The following is a 14,821-nucleotide window of genomic DNA, read 5'->3' on the forward strand; positions in this document are numbered from 1 at the left end:
GCGCTTCCGGGGTGCGGCGTACACATCGGCCGAAGACGGGGGCTAAATTTTTGCAGCCGGCTTGAGTGTTACCTCAGGGAGGTGGGGCACAGGGAAACCGGAGACTGCCTGTGAGCATGTGAATATCCCGCTGCAGAGGCCCACCACTGACAGGATCCACTCAGCATCGGTGCGCGTCCCGCGGATGACTGCAGGTCAGGTATTGCAGCGTGGACGATGCAGGGATAGAGGGATAAACCTCAATCCATCATCCCTTTGTTAGGGAGGTGGAGAGGAACCGTCCGCCTCCTTGTACCATCCGCTTTAACAGTGGTGGGACAGAGGGGGCTGCTCGGACGCCAAAGAGAGGGGCCTCTGTACATCCACGGAGTTCAGCTCCCAGGTGGACAGGGCCAGTTGTCCAGCAATAGGCTTGGCTCCAGGAGAGGATACATGGAGGCGACACTCCATGTGCTTGCCTGATGCTCGTGTGGGGAGATTGGGACCGTGAAGGAACCGTCACCCCTGAAGTGAACTCAGGCATGGCTTCCCACGTCGCAGGAGAGGGTACGGAGAGGCGACACTCCACATGCTCGCCTGTTGATGATTCGGGGGAGATCGCAACCTTGAAAGGTTCCGTCGCCCCCTTCACTCCGTTAATTAAAAAATAAAAATTTACAGAAAAGTAAAAAATAAAATAAAAACGTTGGGGTCTGAACCAGACCCGTAGGCCTCCTACAGACACTAAGCAAGAACTGGTTAGCTTAGAGCCAGCAGGAGGGTGTATACTGCAGGGGAGGAGCGAACTTTCTTTGTATCACTTAGTGTCAGCCTCATAGTGGCAGCAGCATACACCCACGGTCTGTGTACCCCAATGAGGCGAAGGAGAAAGGATTTTTTTGTTTTGTTTTTTTTTACATAACATCACTATGGGGTTAGTAATGTTGGTATCACAAAGTTGACATCAACCCCCTCAACTATAACCCACACTTGCCACCGCACCATGGGTATTACCCCCTTCTCTGGCTATAAACATCTACCCCCAGTAGTCTGCTTTCCATCTGCTGGTTAATAAAATGGTTGGCGAGCCCACACCATTTTTTTTTCCAGAAAATTTTGTAAGTTAAAAAAAAATACATGTACAGTAAGCTACACATATTTATACATGTCACTGACATCTTTAGATCTATTCTATTTTGTCAGGTCACGCGGTGATTTTACTGTACGTGGCATACGAATTGCCGGCTTTTCAAAGGACATGGGTGTGTAAAACTCAGACGGCACTTGAATGGTCTGTGCGCAGTGTGATTTTTTTTAATCATACCTACTGACATGCATCGGCGAGTCTTGTCTGAGATATGAGGACAATCGCAGCATGCTGCGATTTTCTCATCCCGATCTGAGCAGAGACGCATAGATTAGCATTTGTCAGAGCACAATCCGATTTTTTAATCGGATTGCATTCGTCAGTTTTCCTCGTAGATGAGTTTGAGACCTAAAACAGAGATTCAGTTTTATGTTGTACCAGATTAATGCAACCATGTAAGGACCGTAGTATTTTGTAAATTTATTCAATGAACAGAATCCAAACTATGTACAGAATGAAAAATATATAGACATGTTACAAGTCCTCGTCTTCATCCTCCTCATCACTTATGACGTATTTCTTGTGCTTTTTGTTGGCTTTGTCTTCATCATCTGACTTCCTCTTCTTCGATGGTTCTCCCTCCTAGACATGAGAAGGACATTCCAATGATCACACAGACACTTTCTGACCATTCCGAGTACAGGACACTGATAAATTCACAATTACTCTGAAAGCTGCTATTGCAATCAAACAATAGTTTCTAGTGTGATAAGAGTTTGTGCTGCTGACACTCGTTTCTGCTCATGTACGGCTGAGGCTCATGTGAAATGATACATGCTGGATATAATGGGCTATGCAAGCTTTGCTGACAATGAGGAATCCAATAAAGCATGCACTAAGACGTTTAAGATGACTACAGACCGATGATGCTGGACTTTGGTGACAAATTGTTACTGGCCATCAGAAAGTATGTAATGGAGGTTGTCTACATGCACCATCCTGGACTCACCTCCTCATCACTGTTCAGTTTCTTTGCTTTCAGTAGTCTCTGAGCTTTGTCATCATCTGAGCCTTCATCACTGTCAGATGAGTAGATCCGGGCCCTTTCCTCTGCAAAACATGTCAAGGCTCAATATAATTCCACAGTCAAGTATCTCTGCAGCACGAGTAAAACAGCAAGTGATTATCTAGTGCTACAGAAGTGTATCAAACTGGAAAGCACAAATTACCAGACACTGCACCACATCATATTTATTCATTGAAAGCTGCGGTGTGAGATAGATTCCTACCATTCAGAAACTGCACAATTCCCCCTGGTGGATGCGTGTTGTAAAAGCATAGAGTGACTAATACTTCCACAGCACAGATGGGACATGAAAGGTTTTTTTTTACCTCTTCCTCCCTTATATCGGTTCTTGATAGCAGCCAGGCTGATTGCCTCTTCTCCTTCGTCATCGTCATCATAGCGGTCAGGCTCCAGGTAATTTGCACTCAGGCCACGTTGGTGCTGCTTTTCCTTGATTCGGCGCTGCTGTGACTCTCTGCGGATTGAAGCCCTTAGCCTCTCTTCTTCTTTCTACGTAAAAACAAGAAAATATGTTTTAGTTCTGTAGAAAGTTTCTAGGCGCTGGCTATGCTCGTGGTAAGATATTTCCAACAGTGGATCCAGGATTTATGGCTTAAAAGTCTGGTAGTGTTAGGTTCCCATGAAGCTTGTGTGTTATGTAGCAACAGCTATACAGTAAGGTAATGTGTAATCTGTATCAGGACCCCGAATATCAGTCCTGCATACAAAGACGATGGCTAAAGAAATACTGTAAGCCCAGCCTGTGCATCTCTGATGGTGACATGTTATTTTACAGAATAATGCTACTTACAAGCTCTAATAGGTCACATATTCTACCTTAATCATTTCCGTTCTCTGAGACTCGGGATCACGTCCGGCCATTGGCAGAATCCTGATCTTCTGAGTCTTAGAACATCTGTCTGCAAGGGACAGGGTCATCTTCCTGTGAGTGGCGCTGTCGGTGGAATGAGGTCTGAAGGACAATAAAGATGAATACATGTATATTAGATTACTTTGTTTTATTGCTTTTAATAGGTATAACTGTACGGTAACAAAGTATTATCTGACTTGTAGTCTATACCAATGTACCTGCCAACAGAATAGCTGTATATCAGGGGGTGGCAAATTGCTGTACTATTTTGATCACATGTCAAAACAAACAGGGGGGGGGGCAAACAGTAAAGACTTCCATAGAGGACAACCCTGAAAAGTTATCCAGCATCTCTCTATTAGGCCTCACACACGGCACGGCTTTAAATGAGCAGTCTCCATAGTCCGGATGTAGAATGCTCCAACGGGGGCCGTATGTATAGATGTCATTAAGGAACAGAAGCAAAACTTTTTAGGCAAAAAAAATTCAGTACTTTTTTGTTGTTGTTGTCGTCGTCATCTGATACATAACCCCAAGAACAGATCACATAGCAGGGTATACGTATTATAACAATAAGTCTTTATTAGTAGTGGTAATACACATAGATAAAAGTGCACATGTTGGATAAAAAAACAAATAACCAGGATAAAATCTCCAAAACAGTTATATATAAAAACCAATATAGGCATAAGGTGTACCCCAAAAAAGGAAAAAATATATATATCAGGACTCCTTAGGAACAATCAGAATTGATACTGTGTGACAATGTGGAAAAAATGGTAAGATATATAAAATAAATAACGTGAGCATATAATACAAAATCACTATGGGGTTAAAGGCAACCCATAATAGGGTTGTAAAAGCAACTTTTATATGGATAAAGTGCAAAGAGGTGCAAATGTGCAAGCCTGCAGTGTAATAATAGTGTGGAAGGCACCCACTATATGATAAGTGCAAATTAGCACAGTATAATCAAAAGAAGGAGTGAAGGGAAATCATGAAAAAATGAAAAAATTGTAGCGGAGATCCTGTACCTTATGGCGTCACCGAATCCAATCAATGCGCACCCCGACGCGCGTTTCGGATTTAAAATCCTTCGTCAGGGATCCCCTACCACTACTAATAAAGACTTATTGTTATAATACGTATACCCTGCTATGTGATTTGTTATTGGGGTTAGGTCTTTTGCTCTGGTGGTTGGTTGTTCTCTGCCTATATGAGTGGTTTCAACTCGCCCCATTTTGTTCTCACTGGGGTTTATTTAATATTTTCATTTATATTTTATATCTCTTGCATATTGGATTTGATCTTATTGCCCCTTTTAGTGTTAACAATTTTTGTCATCTGATACATGCAGAAACCAGAAGGAAAAAACATCTACATCCCTCCACATCAAATCTGACAAAAAATGAACTCCCCTAGTATTACTAGAGCTACACTATTAAAGGGAATCTGTCACCTGGTTTTTGCTGCCACATCTGAGAGTAGCATAATGTAGGAAAAGAGAAGCTGAGTCCAACGATTATCAGATCACTGCGTGCAGAAGTTGTCACACAATCAGTTCTTAGATGTAGCATGAAGCAGAGCCGAGAAAGCTAACCCCACCCACCCAGGCCCTCTATGTACATAGTCTGACAGTGAGCTACTTATCACAGGAGGGGGCAGAGTCAGACCAGGAGGCACATGAACACTAGTCACAGCAATGATAATGTCTTAGCGATAAAACCTTCACTAAGTAAACATCACACAGCCTGATCAGTGACACATGGTTGAATTTATTGTTTTAGCCCCTACCACAGGCTTTCCTCAGATTACATAGCAAAAACCTGCTGAGATTCCCTTTAAAGCTCTGTACAACATGGATTGTATTCATGAAACCTTGTACCCCTCCTATTAAATACCCCATTATGCCCTCACTCTTAAAAATACACAGGAAATAAACAACTAGTGCTGGGATCCACACTGTCAAAAGCACAAAAAAAAAAAAAACCAAAACATGCGGAAAAATAGAAAATAGTGTATAAATAAAAAAAGTTGTTACCTGAATGTCAGCTTGGTCTTGAATACAGCCTGACCTTGTAAACCTGTTCCTTGTCTGATAAAAAGATGGTTGTGGTCTCCTTGTAATGGAGCTTTGTAGACATCAAATACTTCATTACCCAAGTGTAAGGACATACTGCGAGAAAAGAGGCAAACATTACACAAAAGCCCAGTCACCAAATCCAAGCAGAGGAGCACGGCGTCCTGACGCTTACCTGCCATCAGACCATTTCACAATACGTGCATTACTCTCCCTGACGTCGCTTCCCTCCTCGTCCTTGCGTGTTCTCCACCTGATGGTATTTTCTACCTATTTGTAAGAAAGGAAACAATTATTCCCATCACGGACATGCGGCAATGTACCTGTATTGGTCTTACAAACGGCGGGCAGTGGACTGATAAAGTGAAGGAAGACTAGTGAGATCGGTAGTCAAATACACAGAGCAAAGATTTTATTTAGCTTAAAACACAACAGCAGCCAAATATGTGTCGGCAGGAGGAGGTGGCACCTATGATCTCAGGTCCCATCACCTCACCTGATACCAAACTTTACCCATCATTAGAATCACTCAAATGCAGCACAGGCCAACTCTTACATTTACACATCACGTACCTGCAACAGATCGACCAACGATCTATTCTTTATATACTTGACTTGTTCCATTAAAATCTTTTTTTCTGCTCTCTCACTTTAAATATCAATAATGTCCAGATTAATAGAAAAATACCTTTAGTTTCAGCCTAGTTCGACCTTCTTCATCCAACATTTCTTCATCTTCAAACTCATCTTCATAGTATTGTGGATCAAAGGGTCTAAAAACAAACATGTTCATAAGTATAAGAAATATTAATACTAATATTAATGTCACATGGAAACGGTATATGACAAAGTAAAAAACAGAGCGCCGATGTCTCCACGTAGTCCTATAATGCCGCTCCTCACTTACACCACATTAATACCGCTTCCTCCCATACTCGGAGTATACCAATCTACAGGATAGTGTGCACCACATTCACGCCTTTCTCTAGGCAGCTCCCGGACGGCAGGCTGATCACCGGCGTCCGCTGGCTGCCGAGAAAGAGCTACTCTTCACAGGAACTCTTACAGGGGCCATTTCAGAAAGATATTTCAGACATATGGACATTAGATAATGTGTGAAAAACTGCGCTGCGGAATATGTTGGCACTATATAAATAAAGAAATTATTATTATTACTATTATGGGGGGGGAGGGGGGAATTCTCCCACTAAGGACCCTCAGCAATGAAGAACTGATGGCTCACATTCTGGAAGTATTTTTTTCATTAGAAGGATTTCTATTTTGATGAGAGAACACCTTCAATAAATTGGGTTAGGATTCCCCCAGCAGAATAAATTAGTCACTGATTCACAGGACAGATTGATGGTGCCCCACTGCTGGGACTATCAACATTATAATCTAATTAAAAGGAGCCAATTTTCCCCCACTTCATTCTCGAAGCTTGGGAGAGTATTTTTAATATTTTTTTAATTAAATTACTCACAGGGTAATAATACAGAACAGCTGAAACCCCTCCCCCCAAGAAAATACAGATAGAACCGCCCCCTTGGTAAAGACCACACAAATTAGCACTATTCAGCTCTGCCAAAAATTAAGAGACCACTGCAAAATGTTCAGTTAGTCTGATTTTTATCTTTCTATGTATATTTTTGAGTAAAATGTAAATTGTTCTTTTATTTCTATAAACTACTGACAACATGTCTCCGAAGTTCCAAGCAATACATATTGTATTTATTTTGTGAAAATGAGAAATGGTCAAAATACCGTATATACTCGAGTATAAGCCGAGATTTTCAGCCCAAATTTTTGGGCTGAAAGTGCCCCCCTCGGCTTATACTCGAGTCACGGTAGCGGTGGGGTCGGCGGGTGAGGGGGTGAGGGCGCTGAGGCATACTTACCTAGTCCCAGCGATCCTCGCGCTGTCCCTGCCGTCCCACGGGCTTCTGTGCTGCAGTTTCTTCCTCTCTTCAGCGGTCACGTGGGACCGCTCATTACAGAAATGAATAAGCGGCTCCACCTCCCATAGGGGCGGAGCCGCTTATTCATTCCTCTAATCAGCGGTGCCGGTGACCGCTGATAGAGAAAGAAGCTGCGGCACCGAAGACAGGAGGGGACAGCGCGAGGATCGCCAGGACTAGGTGAGTATGTTATATTCACCTGTCCACGTTCCAGCCGCCGGGCGCCGATCCATCTTCCCGGCCGGCGCCTCCATCTTCCCGGCGTCTCTGCTCTCTGACTGTTCAGGTAGAGGGCGCGATGACGCATATAGTGTGCGCGGCGCCCTCTGCCTGATCAGTCAGAGCAGAGACGCCGGGAAGATGGAGGCGCCGGAACGAGACGCCGGGAGCTGCAATCAAGGGAGGTGAGTATGTGTTTTTTTTTCTTTATTGCGGCAGCGGCGGCACAAATTTATGTGGAACATCTATGGGGCACAGTGAACGGTGCAGAGCACCGTATATGGCACAGCACAGCTATGGGGCACAGTGAACGGTGCAGAGCACCGTATATGGCACAGCACAGCTATGGGGCACAGTGAACGGTGCAGAGCACCGTATATGGCACAGCACAGCTATGGGGCACAGTGAACGGTGCAGAGCACCGTATATGGCACAGCACAGCTATGGGGCACAGTGAACGGTGCAGAGCACCGTATATGGCACAGCACAGCTATGGGGCACAGTGAACGGTGCAGAGCACCGTATATGGCACAGCACAGCTATGGGGCACAGTGAACGGTGCAGAGCACCGTATATGGCACAGCTATGGGGCACAGTGAACGGTGCAGAGCACCGTATATGGCACAGCACAGCTATGGGGCACAGTGAACGGTGCAGAGCACCGTATATGGCACAGCTATGGGGCACAGTGAACGGTGCAGAGCACCGTATATGGCACATCTATGGGGCACAGTGAACGGTGCAGAGCACCGTATATGGCACATCTATGGGGCACAATGAACGGTGCAGAGCACCGTATATGGCACATCTATGGGGCACAATGAACGGTGCAGAGCACCGTATATGGCACAGCTAGGGGGCACAATGAACGGTGCAGAGCACTATATGGTTCACACCTATGGGGAAATATGAACGGTGCAGAGCACTGTATGGCACAGCTATGGGGAAATAATGATCTATTTTTATTTTTGAAATTCACCGGTAAATGCTGCATTTCCACCCTAGGCTTATACTCGAGTCAATAAGTTTTCCCAGTTTTTTGTGGCAAAATTAGGGGGGTCGGCTTATACTCGGGTCGGCTTATACTCGAGTATATACGGTAACAAAAAAAAAAATGCATTGCTTGCAAATAAATAAATAAATAAATAAATAAATAAAAAAAACAAGTTCATAATCATTTAGAAACAACAATACTAATGTTTTAACTCAGGAAGAGTTCAGAAATCAATATTTTGTGGAATAACCATGATTTTTATTCACAGCTTTCTTGCGTCTTTCACACTGCTTCTGGTACAAGAATGTAAGCAGTTCTTCTTTGCTTGATGGCTTGTGACTATCCATCATCCTCTTTATTACATTCCAGAGGTTTTCAATGGGGTTCAGGTCTGGAGATTGGGCTGGCCATGACAGGGATTTGATGTGGTGGTCCTTCATCCACACCTTGATTGACCTAGCTGTGTGGAATGGCGCATTGTCCTCCTGGAAAAATAGGGATTTTTGTGTACTCACCGTAAAATCCTTTTCTCCGAGCCATTCATTGGGGGACACAGACCGTGGGTGTATGCTGCTGCCAATAGGAGGCTGACACTAAGTGATACAAAAAAAGTTAGCTCCTCCCCTGCAGTATACACCCTCCTGCTGGCTCTCAGCTAACCAGTTCGGTGCAAAAGCAGTAGGAGATCAATAACAATATATGAGCGTATAGCATGTCATATTATAAAAAACAAGCATAAGCTAATAACAGGGTGGGAGCTGTGTCCCCCAATGGCTCGGAGAAAAGGATTTTACGGTGAGTACACAAAAATCCCTATTTCTCCTTCGCCTCATTGGGGGACACAGACCGTGGGACGTCCCAAAGCAGTCCCTGGGTGGGGACAACAATAGATCAGGCCCTGTGTAACCACTACTTACAAGTGCGCCACCGCGGCCTGCAGAGTCCGCCTGCCCAGACTCACATCTGTGGAAGTGTGGGAATTATAGTGCTTCAAGAATGCATGCGGACTGGACGAATCCGCAAGCTTGCAGGCGTGCCTTGCCGACGCCTGGTGCCTAGAACCCTTGATAGACAGGGAGATAGGCTGACATCTAGCACGGAAGGACTCCTGGATGGTGGAATGAATTCACCATGTTATCATGGTCGATGAAACGGCTAAACCCTTCCTGAAAATGTCAGGAAGCCTTCCTCTACTGTCAGGAAGCCCAAATAAAGCGTCCAACCTTCAGAAGGACGCCGTCCTCAAGACGTACCTACTCAGAGCACTCACTTCGTCCAGAATATGGGGGATCTTATTCCATTTTGTGGACTGGAGCCAAAAGAGATGAGGGAAGAACTATGCCCTTATAACAGTGGTAATACAGTACCACCTTGGTAACAAGGGATGGAGATGGCCTGAGGACAACCTTGCCTCGAAGGTAATAAGGGAAAAAAGTCTGAAAGAGCAGAGAAGCTAGCTCCGAAGACTCGTCAGAGTGAGAATATCGCAGAGGAGAACGGGACGACTTTCCCTGATAGTAAAGTCTGCCCGGATGAAAAAAGGAGCCTACTGTAAGGCTCCTAGGAATAATAAGGTCCCAATGATCTAACGGTATGCGATAGGGAAGAACTACGTGTGAAAACTCCCTGTGAGAAAGTCCCTACTTGCAGTTGTGCTGCGATAAGGCGAGAAGATACTAGCTCCGCAAACAAAAAACGGACGTGGTCAGTGCGGATCTCTGAGGATCACTGGGGCCCCTTTCTGCTTCCGAAAGGCTTTCGGAAGCAGTGGAAGGGGAGTTATGGAAACTGGTACCACGGCAGAACCAGAGCATGGAGAGCGATGGCTCTTGGATCTCGAGGCCGAACCACGAACGCGAGTACATTGGCCTTCAGTCTGGATGTCATCCCACCTACAACTGGAGAGCTTCAGTAAGGACAGACCTGATGGAAGACTTCGGGGAGAAGTTCCCACTGACTTGAGGCGGAACCCTGACGGCTGAATTTGTTTGCCGTTCAGAGTTCTACTTCTGGGATATATACTGCCGAGATCACCGAATAATAGACTTCGGCCCATCAGAGAAAGTGAGGTACCTCGGTCATGGCGCCTGACCGTGGGTACCTGCTAGATGACTGACGTAAGGCACGGCCGTGGCATTATCCAATTGAATTCGGATAGGGGGACCCGCCAGAAGGCAGTGGACCTGCTGTAAGACTACCGTTCGGATCTCCAGAACAATGATGGGGAGAAGACGACTGGCATTGGTAGTTACTAATAACCATTGAACCGGGAGAAAGCCCCTGGATGAAGAAGGAGCTCAGAGACTATTGTCTGAAAGTCTGTTTGACTTGCTGAAAACGAGCGGAGCGAAGGAAACCGCTTCCATTGTCGTCACCATTTTTCCTCAGAACTCTCTTAGCAAATCGAATGAAATGAGGGGGTGAGTAATCAAGTCCTCAGAACTCTCCTTGCGCGAGCTCCCTGTTGAAGGGCCATGACCTTGTCTCGAGGAAGAATTACCATCCTTCTAGAAGTGTGCAGGATCATCCTCAAAAAGGATATCTGCTGGGCTTGAAATGAGGAGAACTTGTCTAAGTGTAGCTGCCAGCCCAGGAGAGAAGGTATCGCAAGAGATATAGACGACTCAGCGTAGTCCTGGAAGGGCGGCTAGACAGACCAAACAGGGTAGGACGAGCACGCCTCTAGAGTGCAAGAGAAACATGACATCCGCCATGACCCGTGCGAACACTCTGGGTGCGGAAGCAAGGCCGAAGGACAAGGTTGTGACTTGAAAATGCTGTTGACGAATGGAAAGGCGAAGGAATTTTTGCAGAGGGCAAGCAACCCGAATGTCGATGGATACCGGAAACTGCACCTTTTTCTGTTGAAGTAATGGCTGAGCGGAGGAACTCCATCCAAAGAAGGAGGACCATGTCAAAGGTTGTTAGAAGTTTGAGGTCCAGGGTCGATCTTACTTTTCGTTCCCCTGTTTGGAACCAAGATCCCTTAGATCTAGACTGTGCTGGACAATCCCTTATACAATCCTTTGTCAGTCTCCCGCTCAAAGGATTTGATTGGCCAGTTGTTGCTGGTGTGAATCAAGGTAGTTAAGGTCTCCAGCCAGGAGACCATTGCTCTAGCAATCCATGCGGCCACTAGGGAGGATAGAGCGCTGGACCCGAAGCCGCAAGACGGAACGAACCAGATTTGCTATCTGACAGTCCGTGGTATTTGTAATTGATGACCCATCGGGTATGGATACTGGTAGGTATACCACAGGAGATTCTACCCGGTTAATCTGCCCCATGGCAGAATGTGCGGCTGCATCCAGCAGGTCATAGTCTCTTGCCATCTCCTCTTTTCACGGTGCAGAGATAAAAATTAGGAACCCTCGATCCATCAACCTCTTAACAGGGAAGTGGAGAGGAATTGTCTGCCCTCTTGCATCACCCACTAAATAGTGGTGATGCAGAGGGGGGAGCTCGTACGCCAAAAAGGGTGCCTCTGTATGTCCACAGAGTTCAGGTCTCCGGGTGGACAGGACAGGTTGTCTGTCGTTAGGCCTGGATGCAGAAGAGGAAACATGGAGGTGACACTCCGTGTGCTCGTCTGTTGATGGTGTGAGGAGATCGGTGCCCTTTAACCCCTTTCTGCCATTGGACGTAATATTCCGTCCATGTGGGGTGGACCTTAATTCCCAAGGACGGAATATTACGTCCAGCGCGATCGGCCGCGCTCACGGGGGGAGCGCGGCCGAGTGTCAGCTGCCTATTGCAGCTGACATCCGGCACTATGTGCCAGGAGCGGTCACGGACCGCCCCCGACACATTAACCCCCGGCACACCGCGATCAAAGATGATCGCGATGTGCCGGCGGTGCAGGGAAGCATCGCGCAGGGAGGGGGCTCCCTGTGGGCTTCCCTGAGACCCCCGCAGCAACGTGATGTGATCGCGTTGCTCCGGGGGTCTCCTACCTCCTCCCTGCAGCAAGTCCCGGATCCAAGATGGCCGCGGATCCGGGTCCTGCAGGGAGGGAGGTGGCTTACCAAGTGCCTGCTCAGAGCAGGCACTTGGTAACGCTGCAGCGCTGTTTGACAGATCGGTGATCTGTCAGAGTGCTGTGCAAACTGGCAGATCACCGATCTGTATTGTCCCCCCCTGGGACAAAGTAAAAAAGTTAAAAAAAAAAATTCCAAGTGTGTAAAAAAAAAAAAAAAAAAAAAATTAATGAAAAAAAAAAAATATTCCCATAAATACATTTCTTTATCTAAATAAACAATAAAAGTGCACATATTTAGTATCGTCGCGATCGTAACAACCCGACCTATAAAGCTGTCCCACTAGTTAACCCCTTCAGTAAACACCGTAAGAAAAAAAAAACAAGGCAAAAAACAACGCTTTATTATCGTACCGCCGAACAAAAAGTGGAATAACACGCGATCAAATATCGTAGTTACTTAACGATAACGGTATTTCTCTGATCCCATGACGGCACTACAGAGAGAGAGAGGGATCCGCCCTCAGGGACAAGAAACCCACAGGTTAAAAAGGCGGGACCTCTCCTCCACCTCAGTTGGTTTACAGAGCCTTGCAGGGAATTTCTGCTGTAACTTAATTGGTTATTTAAACACAACAAATCATAACTATATAAACTTATATATATATATATATATATATATATATATATCTCGCAAAATAGAAGAAAGGAGCGCACTACCTGGACATCCGATGCAGTAAAGCTTTATTCCAAATGCATAAAAAACATCTTCACGACCGGGGGTGCTGTGAAAGGAATGCGGCTAGGCTTGACGACGGCCGTTTCGCGCCCGGCTGGCGCTTCAACGGGTCAGTAAAGATGTAATCAGTAACGCCAGAAGAAATAGGGCCAGGTGAGACTTAAGCTCCCCCTCCCCACTTCCTCCCGCAATAACCGAGCACATCCCACTGCATGACGAGTCACTTAAAAGCAAAATTAAAAACATGTCAATAAACATCAGACGAAACAAAAAGAAACTAGAACCTATATGGAAAGGAAATTATCGCTAACATTACTTTGTCACATAAATAGATATTTAACGCCAACATGTAAGGTACCGTCACACTATACGATTTACCTACGATCACGACCAGCGATATGACCTGGCCGTGATCGTAGGTAAATCGTAGTGTGGTCGCCGGGGAGCTGTCACACAGACAGCTCTCCAGCGACCAACGATGCCGAGGTCCCTGGGTAACCAGGGTAAACATCGGGTAACTAAGCGCAGGACCGCGCTTAGTTACCCGATGTTTACCCTGGTTACAAGCGTTAAACTAAAAAAAAAAAAAACAGCACATACTTACATTCTGGTGTCCGTCAGGTCCCTTGCAGTCTCTGCTTCCCGCACTGTGACTGCCGGCCGTAAAGTGAAAGCACAGCCGCTGTGCTCTGCTTTCACTTTACGGCCGGCAGTCACAGTGCTGGAAGCAGACGGCAAGGGACCTGACGGACACCAGAATGTAAGTATGTGCTGTTTTTTTTTAGTTTAACGCTTGTAACCAGGGTAAACATCGGGTAACTAAGCGCGGTTCTGCGCTTAGTTACCCGATGTTTACCCTGGTTACAAGCGAACGCATCGCTGGATCGCATCGCTAGATCGCTAGATCGGTGTCACACACACACCGATCTAGCGATGACAGCGGGAGATCCAGCGATGAAAGAAAGTTCTAAACGATCTGCTACGACGTACGATTCTCAGCAGGATCCCTGATCGCTGCTGCGTGTCAGACACAGCGATATCGTAACGATATCGCTGGAACGTCACGAATCGTACCGTCGTAGCGATCGAAATGTTATAGTGTGACGGTACCCTAAGATCAAACCACCATATCTGTTGTGCACGGATGGCATTAGCCTCGAAACCCTTATATACCTATTCACAATAAAGGTGACTGACAAAAAATCTTATAGAAAAATGGACATGTCCACACGGTCGTTAAAACCCAAGGGACCCATCGCGTTAGTACGCATAATCCACCTCGCTTCGGCTCTCAATAAAGTGTTATGGAGATTGCCCCCCCTAGGAGGTAAACTAATTTTTTCAATGCCAGCAAATGTCAGCACATTGGGATCTCCCTGGTGTGCTTCTCGGACATGTGTTATTAACCGCGGTACTCCTTTTCCGGTGGTGATGGTGCTACAATGTTCGCGGAAACGCATATGCAAGCATCTGATAGTCTTCCCGATGTAGAAACGTCCACACGGGCAGTATACTATATACACTACGTATTTAGTTTTACAAGATATAAACACCTTGACCTCATGTCTGATTGAACCTATTTGTAAAAAACTTCCTGTAATATGGAATTTACATTGCGAGCATTGGCCACAGCGATGATTTCCCTTGGGGGCACTAGAAGCCAACCAATTGTTATTCTCTCGGGGCAACCTATTGTGTACCAATATGTCCCATGACGGCACTACAGAGACAGAGAGGGATCCGCCCTCAGGGACAGGAAACCCACAGGTTAAAAAGGCGGGACCTCTCCTCCACCTCAGTTGGTTTACAGAGCCTTGCAGGGAATTTCTGCTGTAACTTAATTGGTTATTTA

At 45.9% G+C, this 14,821-nt stretch overlaps 1 protein-coding gene across 2 annotated transcripts in view; it reads right to left on the reverse strand.

Annotated features, from left to right (window-relative positions):
- Nucleotides 1-1,526: 1,526 nt before the first annotated feature.
- Nucleotides 1,527-14,821, reverse strand: part of LEO1 (LEO1 homolog, Paf1/RNA polymerase II complex component) — a 37,903-nt gene continuing 24,608 nt past the window's right edge. For both annotated transcript variants that reach the window (XM_069765986.1, XM_069765987.1), the window contains exons 6-12: nt 5,772-5,856; nt 5,259-5,353; nt 5,045-5,179; nt 2,970-3,105; nt 2,459-2,642; nt 2,076-2,176; nt 1,527-1,708 (exon numbers count right to left, since the gene is read on the reverse strand). In XM_069765986.1, coding sequence (XP_069622087.1) covers nt 1,601-1,708; nt 2,076-2,176; nt 2,459-2,642; nt 2,970-3,105; nt 5,045-5,179; nt 5,259-5,353; nt 5,772-5,856 — 844 coding nt within the window. In that variant the 3' untranslated portion in view covers nt 1,527-1,600. The remainder of the gene's footprint in view (nt 1,709-2,075; nt 2,177-2,458; nt 2,643-2,969; nt 3,106-5,044; nt 5,180-5,258; nt 5,354-5,771; nt 5,857-14,821) is intronic.

This window comes from Ranitomeya imitator, chromosome 4, assembly GCF_032444005.1.
Source record: "Ranitomeya imitator isolate aRanImi1 chromosome 4, aRanImi1.pri, whole genome shotgun sequence".
Lineage (NCBI taxonomy): Eukaryota > Metazoa > Chordata > Amphibia > Anura > Dendrobatidae > Ranitomeya > Ranitomeya imitator.